Raw genomic sequence first — 19,780 nt, forward strand, 5'->3', positions numbered from 1 at the left:
GAACCTGGTGGTCATATAGTAGATTGAAGAAGTATGTAGACAAATGTACAATGAGGAAGGAAAATGGGAAATAAAACACCATTGAGTAGCAAAAATATTAAAATAAGGGTCTGGTTTGGGGTAAAAGGTTAAGAAAAGGTGATTGCATAAAGAACAACTGAAAAAATGTATCTTGGCAGGTGAGGACGTCTTACACCTAGTTACCTGCCCAATAACATCTACTGTAAATGGGTGTAGAGTGTCAGGTTTTCTGTTCTTTTCAAAGTGCTGGGAAATGCCATGAAATTATTGCCTGTGGAATAACATTGCAGCTGATAAAGACTAGCTTGAAAAACACCAGAATAGTTCTTCAATTTGGAATAAACTGCATGATCATACACTGTCAGCCACCATTCATTTCCATCTCAACTGCCTAAAAGTCTCACTATTGACTGTCAGGATTTTGCTGGAATTTTGCTTAAATCACTTCATCGTAAGTATATGAAAATGCTCTCCTTGACTCAAGCTTTGTATCATAGAGCACACTGATTCTACTATTCAGCTTCCGCCAGCTTGCATAAATGAAGCTGTGAGAGGCGTAAAGCAGCTGAGATGTGTATTAGTCCCAGCTGGGTTGAATTTACTGTCCCATTCCAGCTGAGCCTCAGCTTTCCTTTTTTTTCTTGTGTCTTTTTGGCTTGACTGGACATTAGGAGGAGAGTTAGGGAGGGTGTGAATGTCAGTGATACGTGTATCCTTGGCTTATCCTTGTGTCTTCCCTGTTTAATGTTTTTGTCTGGTTTGCTTTGTCATGTGCTCTGATCCTCATGTTTCTGTGCTTCTGTTTGTCTAGTCTCTGCCCTTGCCTTACCTGCACCTTAGTGCCTCCATGGGTTGATCAGTAATGGCTCTGTCCTTTTATTAAAATCAGTTATGCCTTATTATTTTAAGTAAGTTGAGTTCTCTACTGAATACTGGTTAAGGCCTTAAGGGCAGGCTGGACCTGAATGAATGTCCATAGAGGCAGGCAGGCCTGCAGTGTTGTCCACAAAGCCAGGCGGAACAGAAGCAACATCCACAGAGCCAGGCGGGCCTGCAGCAACGTCCATAGACACAGAGGCAGGCGCACTTGCAGTGAAATCCACAGAGGCAGGTGGACATGCAGCAACAGCTACAGAGACAGTTGGGCCTGCAGCAACGTCCATGTACAGAGAGGCAGGTTCATCTGCAGCAATATCTACAGAGTGAGATGGGCCTGCAGCAATGTCCACAGAGGCATTCAAGCCTGCAGCAGCATCCATAGAGGCAGGCAGTCCTGTGGTGACATCCAGAGAGGCAGGCGGGCTTGCAGGGACACCTACAGAGGCTGGTGAAATGCTTTGGATGCAGCAACATCTATGGATGGCAGACGAGCCTGCAGCTGCGTACACAGAGGCAGACCAAAGCAATTAGCTCATAAATTATTCATTTATTATCATTGAATGTAATTGATTCTAAAATCAGTTCATTTACCACCTTTAGATCAATGAATATGCAGTATTTTACTCCTCAAGTAGGAGAGCAAAAAATTCTTTCTGTGTTTATGACCACGACCTGCTTTTTTCTGGGGTATGTTAAATGCTGTCACTTGTTGCGCATTGAATGGAAATTGTGGCATTTCAAATTGTGGCAAATTTTTCTTTGCTGTTCACTTAGTTGCTTAATTCCACATGGCAAGGGCACAGAGGACATCTTTAAAAAAGCATTTTCTAAAGTAAACTATTTTGTCGTTTTTTTTTTTTTTTATTTTATTTTGCCAGCATTGCAGTTTTATTTATTTTTGTCTGGCTGCTGTGTGTGCAGTGACAGGGACGGTGTTGGTGACGGCTGTTTGACATACTCTGTGGCGAACAGAGACACATTTGTCTGAAATGATTGGGCTCAGTGCTGATGAATGCCAAAGCCAGGGCTTTCAAGCGCAGCTTGTTTGATTAAAACTGAAAGCACCAACTGCATACACAGAACTGCATCTGACATGTAGATAATAGAAAGACAGCCATTCAGGAACAGAGAGAAAAAGGAGGTTTACTTTCCATCTCAGTTCTAGTCAGGGTGGTCTGTTGTTTGTCATTAACTAGTTTCTTTTGTTTGTTTGCTGTATTTTATTTTTTTTTCGAAAAGTGATTGTATGCAGTAGTTTGACCACAACAATATCTTTCTGAGTTAGGGTTTGGAGTTCAGCCACATCCATTAGACTCGCTGGACTCTACTCAAAGGAAAATTAGCACAGGAAAACAAAAAGAGCCTGCTGCTCTTGTTACAGTTACTGGGCTCTGAAAAGCCAGTACAAAGTAAACCTGACAAAAACATTGCGTAGTAATATCTGTAGCCTGGTGTGTGTGTTCATTTATGTAGCATTTGGTGCTGTACTTTTAATTTGCATTTTCTTTGTGTTCTTTTACACAGAGTGTTAAGATTCTGACTTACAGAGAGCCTCAAAATCCAGAATACAAACACTTTGTGTCCAAGCTGAAGGAGGACGCCAAGAAGATATTCAACTTCAGCATGGAAGACTCACTGGTAAGCAAAGCAACCAAATAAAAGACACGAAATGAAGAAGACCAAGTAACAAGACAATGAAATGTTCTGGTTTATTGTAGTACATCTGTCTTGTACCTACAGATACTGGCCGTTTTATCAGAAACATCAAGTATATAGGTGCAAGTTTACAATTAGTAGTCTTTCTGTTGCAACCTAATTTGACAGTCTCTTCCACATCCATACATCCATAAAGCCTGACGAATTTCCTGACAAATTAAGAAGATAAAAAGGTCTGGAGTTCCAAGTGCCGAATTGGCATTTGGTAGCTGTTCATAGGAACTTCCAATATGCAGTCCAGAGAAGTGTTGTTGCAAGCAAAGGAGGCCATTATATGACAGAATAAAAAACAGCACAAGCCTATCAGATAGGAGACTTGAGTGACCAGTTCAACAGTTTGGTTTATTAAAAAATGAAAGAATGCACTGGCAGGCTCAGCAACACCAAAAAGCCTGATGTAGATGATCAGAATTCTTGACAAACACAGAAAGCAATCTAAGAGCTTCTTAAGGAAGAAAGAACTGGAACGTCTCAACAGATTTTCACTTTCTGACAACACAAGTGAAGGCAGAAAGATCCCCAAATAAGCAGCAACTGAAGGTAGCTGCAGGAAAAGCATTAAATTATTACAAATTTGACAAAAGACATTTGTGCCGGTAAAAATAGAGGGACTCTGTTGTAAATCTCTGTAATTTCTAAACCATGAATACAATAGTGTTGTTAATCACCTTGAATTAAAGTCTACACTTCACTCACATCTTGAGTGCTTCACCAGATCCATTCTGGTGATGTACAGACAAAAGAATTTCAAACACTGAATGGTTTTACATCTTAAACCTAAATCTAAAAACACAATAAATGCATTTATTGTATTTATTAAGAAAGCAAATTCAACATGCAGCCCCACTGTAAGCAGCCAAACACATAGTGAAGTTGTTTAAAAGTGCAAAAGAATATTGATCCACTCCTACTTGCAGAACTGCTTTAACTCTGTGATATTTGTGGGCCTTCGAGCATTAACTGCCAGTTTTAGGACTAGCCACAGCATTATATGTGTAAGTGTTGGGTGTTACAGCTACACTGTATTTTCAGTGGACTTTTTCTCAGCGTGTGTGTAGAAATGTTTTGTTGGTGGAGGAATAAAGAGAACATTTCTCCCCCTGGCCAGAGAGAAAAATTAAGTTCAGATTTGTGCCTGTGTGTTCTGTGCAAATCATTGATCAATATTCATGCTGAGGAAAGCCAGTGTGTGTGTGTGTGCAGGATGACTAACATTTTACAGAGATGTAGCAAGAGCCATTTTGTCTCAGTTTGGATAAGATTGTGTCAGTTCCTAGTGCCATGAGAAGATTTTTTGCAGCCGTTCTGTTGTAAATCATAGGCTGTTAATAGTTTCACTCAGCGCTAAACTTTTTGATTGTTTTGATAGTTCATGTTTTTTTTTTTTAACCATTTTGGATGCAGTGGAATTTTACTGGAGCCTATGAAAGGCAACTGTGAATTTCATTTGAGTCTTTAGGGAGCATCTGGAATTGCATAGAGACCTCTGACTGCATAACTGAGCTAATTCTATACAGACACTATGGCAGTGGCTGTAGCACTCAGAATAAAAAAAAAACAGCAGAGTACACAGAAAAAAAACATGACAAGTTAAACACAAAAAACACATTCAGCAGCTTTCTTAGACTCAGATTAAGCCTAAACTCAGACTAAACTGGATTTTAAAATGACTCTTAATGTTTTTGGTCTAGACTGTAACAGCAGTGTTGAAAAAGTCTTGAAACTGGCAAAACAGCAAGAAAAGCAGTAAACAAAAAATAAAAAGCAGTTTAGAGTTGACAGTAAAGTAGACATGCCTCTAAAAGTCCAGAGTCTAAAGTCTAAGTGGAGTTCTGATATAACAAAAGTTTGGGAGGGAGACCTGAAGGCTGGCTGGGGTTTCTGCTCCTTCCAATTTACCTTCCGTTTTCAAGTTACTTTCAAGTCCTTTTTCAGTCCTAGCTCTGTTTGTTTGTCAGTGGGGGTCCAGCGTCCTAGCTCGAAGCAGAAGTCACTCAGAACTCTAGCCAGAACTCTCCATGCATTTTCAGCACAGCACAGAAAGAGCCACAATTGGCCTGAAGGCTACTATTGACATTCCGGCACGGGAGCCTCCCAGTTAAGATTTACGGTATCTTACGCCAGTAGCCCATTTTAGCACCTTCAGTAACATCATTACACTGTAACACTAAGGCTACATGCCTCTACATCTGTACCATCTTTACACTGTAACACTAACACTACATTCCCTAACCTCTGTAACATCATTACACTGTAACACTAACACTACCTTCCCTAACCTCTGTAACATCATTACACTGTAACAATAACACCACATGTCTCTACATCTGTACCATCTTTACACTGTAACACTAACACTACATTCCCTAACCTCTGTAACATCATTATACTGTAACACTAACACTACCTTCCCTAACCTCTGTAACATCATTACACTGTAACAATAACACCACATGTCTCTACATCTGTACCATCTTTACACTGTAACACTAACACTACATTATCTAACCTCTGTAACATCATTACTCTGTTACACTAACACTACTTTCCCTAACCTCTGTAACATTATTACTGTGTACCACTAACACTACATGTTTCTACATCTGTACCATCATTACTCTGTAACACTAACACTACATTCCCTAACATCTGTAACATCATTACACTGTAACACTAACACTACATTCCCCAACCTCTGTAACATCATTATACTGTAACACTAAGGCTACATTCCCTAACCTCTGTAACATCATTATACTGTAACACTAACACTACATTCCTTAACCTCTGTAACATCATTACACTGTAACACTAACACTACATTCCCTAACCTCTGTAACATCATTACACTGTAACACTAACACTACCTTCCCTAACCTCTGTAACATCATTACACTGTAACACTAACACTACCTTCCCTAACCTCTGTAACATCATTACACTGTAACACTAACATTACATGTCTCTACATCTGTACCATCATCACACTGTAACACTAACACCACATGCCTCAACATCTGTACCATCATTTCACTGTAACAATAACACATTACTTAACCTCTGTAACATCATTACACTGTAACACTAACACTACATTCGCCAGTATCTGTAACATCATTACATTGTCACACTAACACTTCATTCCCTAACCTCTGTAACTTCATTACACTGTCACACTAACACTACACCCACCTACCTCTGTAACTTCATTACATTGTAACACTCCATTCTGTAGAAACTGGTGGGGCTATTCTCTGGTAATGGAAGTTTGTAATAACAGTTTTGGCCCACCGGAGTACCATAGCCTTTTTAAGGGGTTAAACTAAACACTAACACTACATTTCCCTTCCTCTGTACCATTGTTAAAATAACACTAACACTACATTCTCCTACCTCTGTAACATCATTTAATATTATGCTGTTCTGCCAAATGCCATGAATGTAATACATATAAATCTGTGCAAATACATAATATGCCATTATTAACCATGATGACAGTTTAACAGAGTTTATCTGATTCTACAAGTCCCATGTGAGCAGTAAACAAGCTATTATCAGTGTGCACTATGTTTGGATTGGGGAAGGGAAAGTTAGCAAACCAGTAAATTATCAGTATTAAAGAATTGGCTATCAACCATCCTCTAAGAGATGAAACTGCTAATGAATGTTCAGTTAGGGCTGCACAATTTATCATTTAGCATCACCACCGCACTGCATGCATGTGCAGCAGTCACATGTCATATGTTCAGTGGATTACTGCTCTAATATTACTTATATTATTTTGCCTGTTAGTTTAAAAACATGTGACCTTAAATGCCAGGTCACATACCCAGGGTTTTGCCATCTGCTAAATCTTGCACACCTCCACAGCGAGCACGCAGTCTGAGTCTTTTGTTTCTGAGTTGCTTCAGTGCTTCTCAGGAGGCAGAGAAGAGAAATCCGCTGGCATGGCTTTCATTAGCCTCCCATGCGCATCAGCTGGCAATGTGTGATCTCTCTGCCGAACAGCTTGAGATGCCTTAAAATACTCTGCATGAAGGCTTTCACATAAATATTGACATAAAACAGCAAACACACAAGCATGTGGTCTTTTCATAGAGCAAACCTCTACACTGAGAAATGAATTTACCTGATTCAAAATTTTAACATCAGCTGATTCTGAGAACAAAAAAAGGAAACCTGAAATTACCTGTGAACAACCATGAGCATTCCAAACTGTTCCAGAACAGTTTTTTGACTGTCGGGTTTAGACAGCACAGAGTTGTATTGAATTATTTGACTGATATGTTGAGATGACAGATGCCAGAGGAAAGGAAAAAGGCGTTATAGTAGCAATACAGTTGCTACATTCCATTGCAAATAATGTTCAATAGCAAAATGTACTAACTTTTAGCTGTTTGCAATAAATCAAACAAGAGCAATTTTGATAGCTCAAACAACTAATATAACAAGTGGTTTCTCCAAGTTGAACATCAACTAATCAACACATCAAATGCCTGGACTGGCTAGGGGGTTGTTGACTGGGACTTTTAATTGCATATTAGAAATGTAGTCGAATCTATGCAATTTATACCTCGGTTTTAGCCCTGGCTGAGTCTGTGATGGTAGGCAAATTTAATCAAATCAGAAAGAAAAAGAGCAGAATAGAGCATACTGCTTTAACAAGACAGATATACTAGCCTTGTTTGTATCATTTTTGAAAAGGATTTAGCAAAAAACAAAGTCTGTTTGCTTGTGCCTTGCTTTCATCTACCGCCCAGCCCAAAGTGGAAATGGTGTACAAATTTAAATCTAGTACGTGTAAGTATTCAAGCATGAGGTAATGAACTCACAGAACTTGTTAAGCCATACAGCCACTGATCTACACTATAGGAGTGAACACAGAGGAAAAAGAGCATGCATATTCAATCCATGCAATTAAGTCTGCTCTCAGTCCATGGTGTGACTGGTTTTTAGACTGGTAATGAGGAGTCTATTTTGGCTGACCAGTGGAGCGGTTATGGCAGTAGCCTGTTAGACTAGTGTACTCATCCATATTCTCCACAGAGAGCTGTTAATTGGAAATATTCCCTGCTTCCAGCTCTAACACAGACTTTCCAATTACTGCACCCATTCACTTCCAAAATTATCCAGCACACATGTACATTTATTCAGCTTGTCTTTGCTTGAGTATATGCCGCCCAAATTTTCGTTAAATTAGTTCTGATTTTATTAGAGAGTCTTATCCCATAATCTTATAATCTTATAATCTGAGTTCTCATTCAACTAAGCTCATATTCAAGGAACATGCGGTTTGATTAAAAGAGTCTGTTGAGGCAGACTGCTACTACTGCTGCTGCTCCTGCTGTTGTTTTATGAACAAGGCTAAAACACACAGCCACCTATGTCTGGCAGGTGTGTGTGTGTGCAGTCACAAGCAAGAGGTTGCGTTTACCTCTGTAAAGATCCTGGATGGAGGAAGTGGGCGTCTGTGACTTGTAGTCATTAGAGGTGAAAGAGTGAGAGCGGAGAAAGAGAGATAGTTGAGGAAAGAAATACAGGTAATGAAGTGTCAGGAACTAGGCCTGGATCCTGGATGCAAGTGTTAGACACTTATTAAAAGTATCCAGCATTCCCTAGTGGTTATAACAGACCAGGGTTACCAGCAATGAGAAACTAATTAATGACTCATCCTTGTTTGAAGGTTAAAACATAAAAAGTCTAGAAAACACTGTACAATAGACTCTACTGCTAAATATGCCAATAAACCCAATATGGCCAGTCACTTAAGGGGTAGGTATGGCAGTGGCAGGTGGACTGAGCATCAAATCTGGCCCAGCTGTAGCATATACACATAGGCTTTACAACCATTAAACAAAGGACAGTAGAGACTAGACGATGTACTACTGCACATGTACTGTTGTACATATATATTTTTATTAGTGTGCAGTGATAGTAAGTCCTTAGCTATAGTCATAACAGAACATATTACATATACATTAATTATTTTTCTTGTCCTAAGAAAATAAGAAATCCAAACAAGAATGTATTAGTCTAAAAGATGCCTAACAGCAGTCTTGTTCTATATTGACACACTGTTCATTAAAAATTAAATGGATTGGTAAGCTTTTTCTCAGGGGGCAGATGTGGAAATTTGTAAGCCAGTCCTAAAGGTTAGAAAAGTGGGTTTGAATAGTTTGACTGGACGTTTGACTAGTTTGAGCCCCAGGACCGGCATCCATGACTGTAGCGCAACACCTTATCTATAGTACAAAACATTAGGAGACTATGAAAGTGATATATATGTATTAGCTATATTTTAGTCAACTTTGTTAGGCTATGACTATAAAAAATGAATCCCTCACAAGTCTTGTGCCTCTGTTTTAATATTTTTTTAAATGCTCTTCTACTATTTTAAGAAGGTAGGATTATACTTACGAAGTGACAGCCTTGGTTGGAGGAGACCGCCTGTGCATTACATGGAGTAGCTGAGTTGTAGTTGAGCTGTTAGGCAACCACCTACTTAATTATACTATTATTTGTCATGTTGGTCTCATAAACAGACACTCTACTAGAGCTGGGCGATATGACAGTATTTTATTGTATCGTGATAAATTTTGTTATTGTGATAAAAATATGCTTTTCTAAGCATGTTGAGAATACTGTTAGTGCTCAAAGAACACTGATCAGCTGCAGGTTTCATTACAAACAGTGTAATTAGACTGGTTTAATTAGATGAAGTGCAGCAGGTGTTGAATACAAATCACTCTGTTCAGTACAGGAGAGCATCTGAATAGTTTATTAGAATTTGTTGCCACTAATGTGTTTAGACTGTGATTACATGTTTTGTGATAAAAAAACGTTTTTAAATATTGTGATATAGTATTTTTACCATATCTCCCAGCCCTATATCTCCCAGCCTGTACCATGTTTTTTGCAGTTTTTCCGATAAGTCTGATACTATGGGCATCTATTTAGTTGTTAGCTAGCCAGCTAATGTTAGTATACTTAGACGTGCTGGCCAATGCTCTTGGTAAATGTATTTCCTGGTGTAAACTGAGTCTAAATACTGTTTAAAACATCACAGTTTTTCATCACAATTGCATACTCACTCTCTCGCAGCAGCTCAGGTGTTAAACTGGATCGTAGTATCTCAGCAGTAAACACAGACAAAAATCTAGTTTATCTCAGTAGTAAACACAGACAAAAATCTGGTACAGTAATTTCATGGAAATGTAAATCATTTTCATAATAAAATACCACACGTTTACTGCTAAATTGTTAAAATTACTTGACAATCTGGGTATCCAAGGGAAAAATCTGATTTGCTTCTGGTCTTTGAGGCTGTGCTGTAAACTCAATGAAGGTAGTCTGAGATGCTTGGTCTGGGAGAATCTGCCAAATGAGTAGGCAAGTGTGGCTCCAACTCTAGCCTCTACTGCACATCTGCAAATTTGACAACATGGACGAAAATTTTGGTTTCATTGCTATAGAACGGAAGGGAGTGGAACCACGTCGTCCATGGTTATTATAGTCTTTGAGTTTGAGTTTGGTTAGCTGACTTACTCAGCCAACAAGACTAATGTTGGCCAAAAATCTTCTTCTATTAATAAAATTACGATCTACCTAAATGATCTAATGTACAACTATAGATTGTTATAAAATGGCCTAAAACTACCAGTGAACTTCCAGTAAAACAATGGAAACAAACATTGTAACTTCAAACCAAGCTAGCAGTGGCTAATGCTATCAGTGCTACATCAACAGCACAGACAAATACAGTTTTATATTATTGTTTTCTCTTGGAATAAAACAATTTCATTAAATCGGAAGAACTAAAACATCTATTTAGGTGTAGCAGATAGATGACCAGTGCAGCAGGTGAAAGTAAGAAATATGGTTAATGTGTAACGAACCATCAGGCAACAGACAACCATGGTCAGCAGTCTGACTGCCTGTGGGAAGAATCTTTCTAATGTACTTTTGTCTATTGTTCCCCACCAGTTTGTGCAGAAGTCCCTGTAGTCCCTGTGGAGTGTTAAGGGGTTAATCTCATAGCTTGGTTGCAAAACGAAATGTGTTTGTGTTGGACTGTGTTGAAATGCTCACAATTCTTGCGCAGGATTCTGTTTTCTCTTATGCTTCTGATATTACTGCTAAAACAGGGTAAGGAGGAAACAGTGATCTGATTTTTTTTAGAGATTACAAGGCTTGCTATGCATACAGGAAAACACATTATTGTACAACCACGAAAGGGAAAGTCCAGGGTGTCTATGAAGGTAAGTTATGACTGGAAATGTTGACGTTAGAAAGGCTGGCAGCACTGGTGGTTTAGTGTGGAGGAGGGCATCGGTGGTGGTCTGATAGGAATGGTTCTGTGGGACAGCAGTTAGAATCAGCTTTTTATAAAAATACACAACATGTGTACTCAAGTGGTCAAGTCAAGTCAAGTGGGTTTTATTGTCATTTCAACTACATACAGAGTACACAGTGAAACGAAACAACGTTCCTCCAGGACCATGGTGCAACATAGACAGTGCATACAAAACACAAGTGCAACACAAACAAGTGCGGACAGACAACACAACACAGTACAGACAGAGAATAATAAATAATTGCCGGTAGTGTGCAAATTATGCAGTGTGTAATAAATATTGCGTCCAGTGAGGTAGTAAGTTATTAGTGCAAATGCTTCCCATTTTATCTGGGGTAAATGGTTGGAGAGAGAGAGAGAGAGAGAGAGAGAGAGTGCATGTAACAAAAAAGACATCAGTTCAGAAGTTGAGTTGAGTTGAGAAGTCTGATGGCTTGGGGGAAGAAGCTATTGCAGAGTCTGGTCGTGTTGGACCGGATGCTGCGGTACCTTCTTCCTGATGGCAGGAGGGAGAACAGTCTGTGTGAAGGGTGGGTGGAGTCATCCACAATGCTGGTTGCTTTGCGGATGCAGCGGGCTGTGTAAATGTCCATGACGGAGGTAAGAGAGACTCCGATGATCCTCTCAGCTGTCCTCACAATGCGTTGGAGGGTCTTGCGGTCAGAGGCTGTGCAGGTCCCAAACCAGGCAGTGATGCAGCTGCTTAGGATGCTCTCTATGGTCCCTCTATAGAAGAGGGTGAGGATGGGTGGAGGGATACGGGCCTTTCTCAGCTTCCGGAGGAAGTAGAGACGCTGCTGGGCTTTCTGTATTGTATATAGCTTTATTGCCACCAAATCTGAGGATCTCTCTTTTGCTGTCTCATACAGAAGCCACTGTCTGGGACACAAAAAATAGGCCTCTGAATAGAGCCTAATTAAACCTGAAAATGTATGCATCAATAAATGTCTATCCTGTTTTGTCTTTCTCATTTTTACCATACATTCATCTCCCCTGTCTGTCAGTCTTCCAGAAGATTGCTGTTTTTTTCTTCATAATCTGTTGTTTTATTGTTTTAAGGATTTCGTTTTCTTACTGTCAGCTCACATGTCTACTCTCTAGTGGCATGTAAGAACTTTGAGCTGCATGTCATGTGCAATGTGCTGGTGCTGTAAAAACATTGCAGATTCCAATTCTTTGTTTCTCTTGCCCATCCCCACCTTTCTTAATTATTCTCCTGTTTATTCGCCCTCCATTTGCATTTCATCTCTTTCTCTCTCTCTCTCTCTCTCTCCTCTATCATGCACACATGTTCAGCGTGGATGAGTGCACACAGCAGCTGTCAGAGCCCTGTCTATAGTTGCCATGGCAACCTCACTTTGCATCCCCCGATTTTTTCCTCTCCATCTACTTGCTCTTTTTGGAGGCATCTTTCTTCTCCTCTGCATTTCCATGCTGATTCTGTCAGGAGCCGTCTCCTGCACGTGGCACTTCGTCTATGAGAACTGCAGTGACACTCAGCAGGACTCCTGCTCCTGGTCTCCTGCTAGGATTTAAAGAATATGTCATCTTTGACAATAAAAGTAAAATGTAAAGCTAAAATCTTCTCCATAAAAAGCTAACCTCAGACGACCTGGACGGTATTACACAGATCACTATTAAGCATCAGTTTATAGGTGTATACCTGGTATGTATCAGTGGATTGCTTTGAGAAATGACTGCTCTCTGTTTCTTTAGCAAAGTAGCATGGATTATGTTGTTCAAAAGGCAAAATCTCATAATCCCAGCATTATGTATGAATTGAAATATTCTTGCTACTTATAATAAAATATTTGCAGAAATGTGAGGGGTGTACTTACTTTTGTGAGATACTATACACTGTATTTCTGACTTTTCATTCATAGCAGAGACGTATGGGTTGCATATATAATATAATAAAAATATATAAAAATATATATCTGCTCAAAACCATAAAGCATCCAGATGTGCCTTTTGCTTTCCCTTTTTTCATAATTGGTGGAATATGGCTTTAATTATTTGTTATGTACATTAGCCTTATAACTCCAGTGGCAAAAATGACAAACACATCTTTTCTATTAGACTGCATTTTGTGGAAAGGGGAAAATTACATAACTCATGTTATGTGCTGAATTCCTTTAAAGGTGTCTCACATATGAAATATTTGTTGTGCAAAAGAGTCAGTATGCATTCCTGTTTATCTCATGATCCTGATAATACTACTAAAAAAAGAAACTGGATAAAGGAAAGTTCCTGAGAAGTATGCAGTGACTGCAGAAAATAATACAGAAAGTATTTTAATTATGAGCAAGTTGTTATGTAATGTGGGATTCTCAAGCCATTTAAAATCCAGAAATGGGCTAGTGTGTTTTGTTTCAGGCCTCTTGTCAGATTTCATTTTTTTCTCATTCATCAGCTCTGCTTACTTAAGAATGGAAACAAAACGTGTTGACACGGGGGAGTGCTATGAATGCTTTAGCGCTGATGAAAGAGAAGGTACCCAGGGGGAGGATTTATGAGTGTGAGCTGAAGAGAAGATGAGAAACGGTAGTGATAGCAGCGAGGGAAAGATTGGCTGGTGGAAGGTGTGATGAAAGCGTCTAAATAGAATACGTTCCTTAGATCAAATCAGCTGAGTCATATCTGTACTATAACATGGATATTACTTTTAACAGTGCATCCAGACTCGTTTACAGGAAAAGGATTTATTAAAGTGAGTCAGCTGATGTTTTACACACTCTTCTCTTCTTTCTGTAGGTCAATCTAATCGCTGGAGGCTTTCATGATGGAGTGCTGTTGTACTCTAATGCCCTGAACGAGTCGATGAACCAGTCAGGACTGCGGCCGCCGGGTCATGTGGTCACCAAGAGGATGTGGAACCGCACCTTCCATGGTCAGTCCCCCAAGCAAACAGTTATAGATATCAGTGTTAACAAACCTGTTCAGATGTACTGAGAGTACTAAGATCAAATACTGGGTTGAGTCTGGGTTGAGTAGAGGCCTACCGGTCGATGTTTTATGCACATGCATATGCAGACCAGCCACGAGCCGTTAAATGTACAGATACGATAATTGACCTAATCATGGTAATCCAAAGTAGGCAAGTTGGAAACAATAATGATAGATTTGCCACCATTCTCTTCTCGCACTTGCTGGTTAGCTGAATGAAAATGTGCTAAATGAGGTAGAGTACTAGAGTCTGCAGTGCCATTTTCCAGGACCAGAATCTGACATCTCTGCAAATGTTTTACCTTTAAAAGTGATATGTTTTTGTGTCTATGTGTGGACTACCAAATTTTAAATGACTCCCATCTAATGCATGAACATGTTAGGAGTAACAGAGGGTGTGTTTTTTTTTTCTTGACTAGTGCCTTTTTTTAGAGCTACATTTAAAAGAAGATGTATATATATAGGAGTGCATTAAAAATGTATGACACGAAATAGAAATGTTATTATTGTAAATAAGCAATTCAGCACTTCTAGCTACTCTCTGCTTGTTGATATTAAAATACGACATGCATATTTCAGAATCTGTATCTTTGCTGTCAAGTACGAACTGTGCTTGACAAGTCTGAAAGTCTCGCTTGCTTTGAATTAAGCATTTTGATTTGATTTTTGACAGTTAAAGTTGATTTTTATCAAGCTTTTATCAAGATGTGGCACATTTATATACCATTAGCAACTGAAGGCAGTATGAATAAACAACATGAAAATGTGAAATATTCAGAAAGGACAGGAACTGTGCACTTTGGCATTCAAGTTGTTTGCAGCGTGAAAATAAAAGAACAAATGGGCAAAATCTCTTCAAGTGAAAAACATAATTTTCTTTTCTGATGACATGATGACACTAGGTGGGATACTTTTTATTAAGGATAGCAAAAAAAGCATGAAGAGATTCAGTGCCATTATTCAGTAACTTTATAATGGCACTCAAAGAAAGCTTGAATGTCTGTAAGCCAGTCTGAGCTGTTTTTGGAAATCCGGCACCATGACAAACTAAGCAGAGAGCAAACTAATCCTTTTGACGTTTGTCAAAAAGTTCAGGTGCTTGTGATACAGCCATCTAGTCAAGGGCGCGTTTTCCATACAACGACAGAGGGTAGCATTGAACTAACACGGTATGATGCAGTATACGGATATGATGCAGTACGGCGGTTTCCCAAAACAGCCAAACCTTGTTCATACCACAGTACTATGAACCATGTATACATGTAGAATATCTTGAAGTATTATATACAATGTACAATATAACATACATTTAACACAGTAAAAAACAGTTTCATAGGTACATATAAACAGTAAAGATGCAGTTGTATATATATATACTTTGTCATGCTTATTATTAGTTATCATTAGTTAACATATTGGGCAGGATTTAGAGCCCATTCATCTTTAATTTTATCCTCAGTCAGTGACCATGAATGATTACAGGATACAAAGAAAATGGAATTCCTACCAACATGCAGGACCTGATGGATCAGCAGAACCACCCCCTTCTTTAAATAAAGAGCACCGCTGTCCATCCTTCCACTGTGGGAAAACGACTCAACTTACTGAGAATTCAGGCACAAAGACGAACATTTGATCCAATCAAACTGCTGAAACTGCCACTGTTCTCAGCCAGAGTCCAGACCTTAACATTATTGAATGTGTTTGGGATGACGTAAATGGTGATAATTAAGAAATGCTCCAACTTCTCACTGTAGACTTTGGAGGTGTGTAAAAAAAATCTCCCTGCAGATTTCTGCAGAGGAACTGAAAAGAATGGACGCTGTAATAAAGGTAAAGACGAGACACACTTAACACTCAACACATGTGTGTTCAAACATCTGTGGCATTTTCTGTTTAATATGAGTAATGCCTTTTTCTCCTGCTGGCCATTTTGACAGGAAATGAACTAAATGAAGGATTGTCTCTGACTGTTGCAGAGTACTGTCACACAATTGTCTGATTGAATCATTCTTGGTGTTTAACAACTGAGGAATTTCTCACCTCTCTGCATTACTATAAAGGCATTCACTGTTCCACATTGATTTTTTAATGGAATTGCTGTTGGGGGTGTTCTGAGGGTTTGCTCTGGGTGAAGACTGACTATTTCCTGAAGCTTGCTGAGCTGTGCTGGCTCTCTGGGTCTATTCTGTAGTACTTTTTGTTCAGGTTTTCCGTCTCCAGCTCTAATTGAGTCTGTGAGTGGACATACCACTGTACTGAATGGCATCATGCAGGTGCCCTTGTGGACAGTACAGCTGTAATAATTTAACTGGTGCAGGCAAAATGGGATCTCAAGATGTGGACAGAGTGAGAGGGACAGAAACATCTGAGCTTCAGAATTCATTTGTTATCTTCTCTCTGTACCCCACTCTGTTCTGTCCTCTTTGTTTATCTCCTCTCTCTATCACTCCATCCAGAGCCACTTAAAGGTAGTCCCAGTGAGACTCTCAACAAGGTCTTCCCAGCACAGGCTCTAGAAGGCTCAAATTGCTTTAGCTGTCTGTATGTCTGTGAAACTGTGTGTGTTAGTTTGTACGTTTTAAGGCAGAACTTTTTCGGAAAACTAGAGGAACATTTAGAATACTATGTGTAACAAAATAGCTTTGACTTTGTAATATTAGTCTTACAAAAGCTATCATCTTTTATTTTTTGAAATGGAAAGAGCAAAACCATTTATTTTCTGCTTATTGAGGTTAAGATTAGGCGTAGGTTTAAGCTTAGGCTTGGAAAATTTATATTAGACAAAGATGACTACAATCGCCACTTGTGTCTTTGCCTTTAACCCATTCATGCAGTTAACACACATACAAATACACTGATTAGCACAAACACACACAGTGGACAGTGAGCACACATGCCCAGAGCGGTGGGCAGCCCACACTGCGACACTCACTGCGGTTTAAGGGTCTTTTCTTTAGGGTCCAATAGTGGCAGCTCCTTACACTGAAAGTGCACTGTAAAATAATACTGTTCCTCAAAACACAAAAATCTGTACATAATATAATATTTTATCCCATTTTCATTACATTTCACATTCTATCAATAGAATATCTCCTCTCCTTACCTGCTTTCAGCACTAATACAGTTTACAATCTGCATTTATCATATTGTTTCACTAAAGTATAATGATTTGTATAAAATTGGTGTGGTGTGGTGATAACTGTGACACACATACATTTTATACTGTATGTCTTTTTTTCCCCTCAGTTAGCTCTCTACTCTCTTCTGCCATACCAGCTCAAATCCAATCTCAGATATTTACCACAGCCAAATCTAATCACACTGTCCTCTGTGTCACTGATATTCTGCAGAAACACACCTGGCACTAGACCAGACAAGCAGAGCACAGAGTAATAACAGCCCTCAGGCCAGAATAACCGCAGGCAGGGTGCGTTCCCCTACGGCTGTTTATTAAGTGTTTTATAGAGAGTTGTCAGACTGTGGAGAATTGCCCCAGAATATAGACTAGAGAGAGATCTAACTCACTGTATGTTCAGAAGAGATTCTTCATTTACAGTTTCTTAGAAATGCTCATGGCCAAAGTCTGTTTACAAACACTAGCAACATCAAGACTGCCATCCCTACGTCTCCAGAATGCTGTTAAACATGCTGTAGATGTAAAGAAGATGCAACACTTAACAAGCTCTTCATACTAATGGTTCTTATTTAAACTTTAATTGGATGTGAAAATGGAATTTTGAATGTCATATACTTAATGAATATATTTGATGTGTTTTGGGGTCATTGTTTCCTTTGGTTCCTTTGTTTTTTATTCCCAGCCCTAATATTTACTTTATATTGCAATCTTCATATTAAGTAAATATAAGAAAACAGTTTGAGTGCATAGGGAATATAGGGTTAATAATATTCAGCATTATTCTATTAATGAATAAAAAACATCTGCAAAACATTTCAGGAGTCTACAAAAACCCTGGCACATCAAATGTGGTTTTCTATTAATATATATATATATATATATATATATATATATATATATATAATTCTATTAATATCCTTGCTGTTCAAACATGTCTTTAGACCCCTACCTTTCGATCTCATGGCCAGATTGCAAGTAATTCACATCCAGAGGTACGAGGCTGTAAAGATGAGTTGAGAAGAGCAAAGAGTTTTCAGGAATCCTCCAAACGTTTCCTCCGTTTGTTATGTAATTAAGAAATGGCAGTCAGTAGGAACAGGAGAGGTCACGTTGAGCTCTGGAAGACCATGAAAACTTTCCAGAACAACTGCTCATTGGATTGTTAGTAAGGCAATTTGAAACCATGACTGCTAGACTCCAGAGCTGAACTGTGCCGAACAAAGACAAAATAATAACAAGTGAATGCGTGAATGTGATCTTAGAAGCAATAACTGCATTCGCAAGGTGTGCTCTTCAAGGAGGCCTTCAAACACACAGGCTGCTTTACCGCAAAGAAATCAGACTGGAGGAAATGGAAAGAATGGAGTAATTGGCAGATGCTGGGTCAGTGAGCTCAGAGACTTTAGTGACTTTTGGGACGCAGCCGTGTTCTGAAGCGGGCCCTCAGAGACGGGCTTTACACAGTGCACACAGCACATGCTCCTCTAAAATTAAAGCTATCCTGCCATTCTAGCCTCTAATGAGCTGGACTGAGACGCACTGACACATCTCTCTCCCTCTCCCCCCCCCCCCCCTCTCTCTCCCTTTATCTCTTTCTAGCATTTCCCCCGTTTGCCTCAGTCACAGCTTCATCACCCTTCCCTCACTCTTTTCTCTATCTTCACTCCTTCCTTTCACATCTTTTACATATCTCTCCATCCAGCCCATTCACACTCCTCGCCTGCCTCGTTTTCATCTTTCACCCACTCAGTTTTAATGGTGTGTAGAAGAGGAGAAGGGAATCTAATAAAAATGGAAGAAGGCATCTGTGTGTCATTCTCTCAGAGCCTGTCATCAACAGGCTTCATTCTTCCTCTCAGTCTGAGCTCTGTTCATGCTTTTCCTTCTCTCTAGCTGTCTTTCCGTCTTTTCTGGACTTCTGCATTCCTCTGCTTAGTTTCTATGCTTTTCTCTTATCTTCTTCCTCTTCTTTTAGATTCCATTTATTTTCACCAGCTCGCCCGCTCTCTTTCTCACCTCCATCCAGTTTCCTCTTGTATGTTAGCAGGTAGATCTAGCAGTGATTTAAAAAAAAACTCATATTGGTTTACATGAATACCTTCATTGATCAGCGTAGCTACAGAGACTCGTCCGAGACTGTGATTGGCCAGGATGCTCACAGTACACACCAAACAATGTAACTGAATAGAGGGATCATTTGTATATTTGCATATTACAGCCTTCTGTGATATCAGTATTGCATTATCTTGAAGATAATGAACAGCTGACTTTCGGCTGTCAGATGCTGCAGTCGTTATCACGTTTGCCACTTCTTTAGTAGCTTCTATAAATGATTTGATAACTACTGATTTATGTTCTGTAGTTACAAGACTGAGAAACTGATGTATGGCTTCATACTAACTCTTTCCCAGGAAAGGAATTATATGCAGTCCATTCTAAATGAGATTATTCACTGAAAGGAAAATATGTAATCCAGCACTAGGATCAATCCCTTTATGAAGGTATGACGGTAAACCAGATCCTCCGTCATTCAGTGCAGCATCAGTCAACGAAATGTTGCCCTTAAAGTTTGCACTTAAAGAACTGGTAGTTTAACAGCGCCCGTATTGTAAAGCAGTCCTTGCATAGCAACACTCCAACAAAAACACACAGTTAAGTCCAAATTTGTTTAACAGCAGACATTGTCGCAAAGCAGCTTTGCAGGGATCCGTGTCTGAGGCCCAAGT

General features: G+C 39.3%; 1 protein-coding gene across 1 annotated transcript in view; it reads left to right on the plus strand.

The window, feature by feature from the left end:
- npr1a (natriuretic peptide receptor 1a) overlaps positions 1-19,780 on the plus strand; it is a 105,346-nt gene that overhangs the window by 39,414 nt on the left and 46,152 nt on the right. The window contains exons 4-5 of the mRNA XM_072675847.1: positions 2,425-2,538; positions 13,724-13,859. Of these exons, the coding sequence (XP_072531948.1) occupies positions 2,425-2,538; positions 13,724-13,859 (250 nt within the window). The remainder of the gene's footprint in view (positions 1-2,424; positions 2,539-13,723; positions 13,860-19,780) is intronic.

Source organism: Salminus brasiliensis, chromosome 3, assembly GCF_030463535.1.
Source record: "Salminus brasiliensis chromosome 3, fSalBra1.hap2, whole genome shotgun sequence".
Classification (NCBI taxonomy): domain Eukaryota; kingdom Metazoa; phylum Chordata; class Actinopteri; order Characiformes; family Bryconidae; genus Salminus; species Salminus brasiliensis.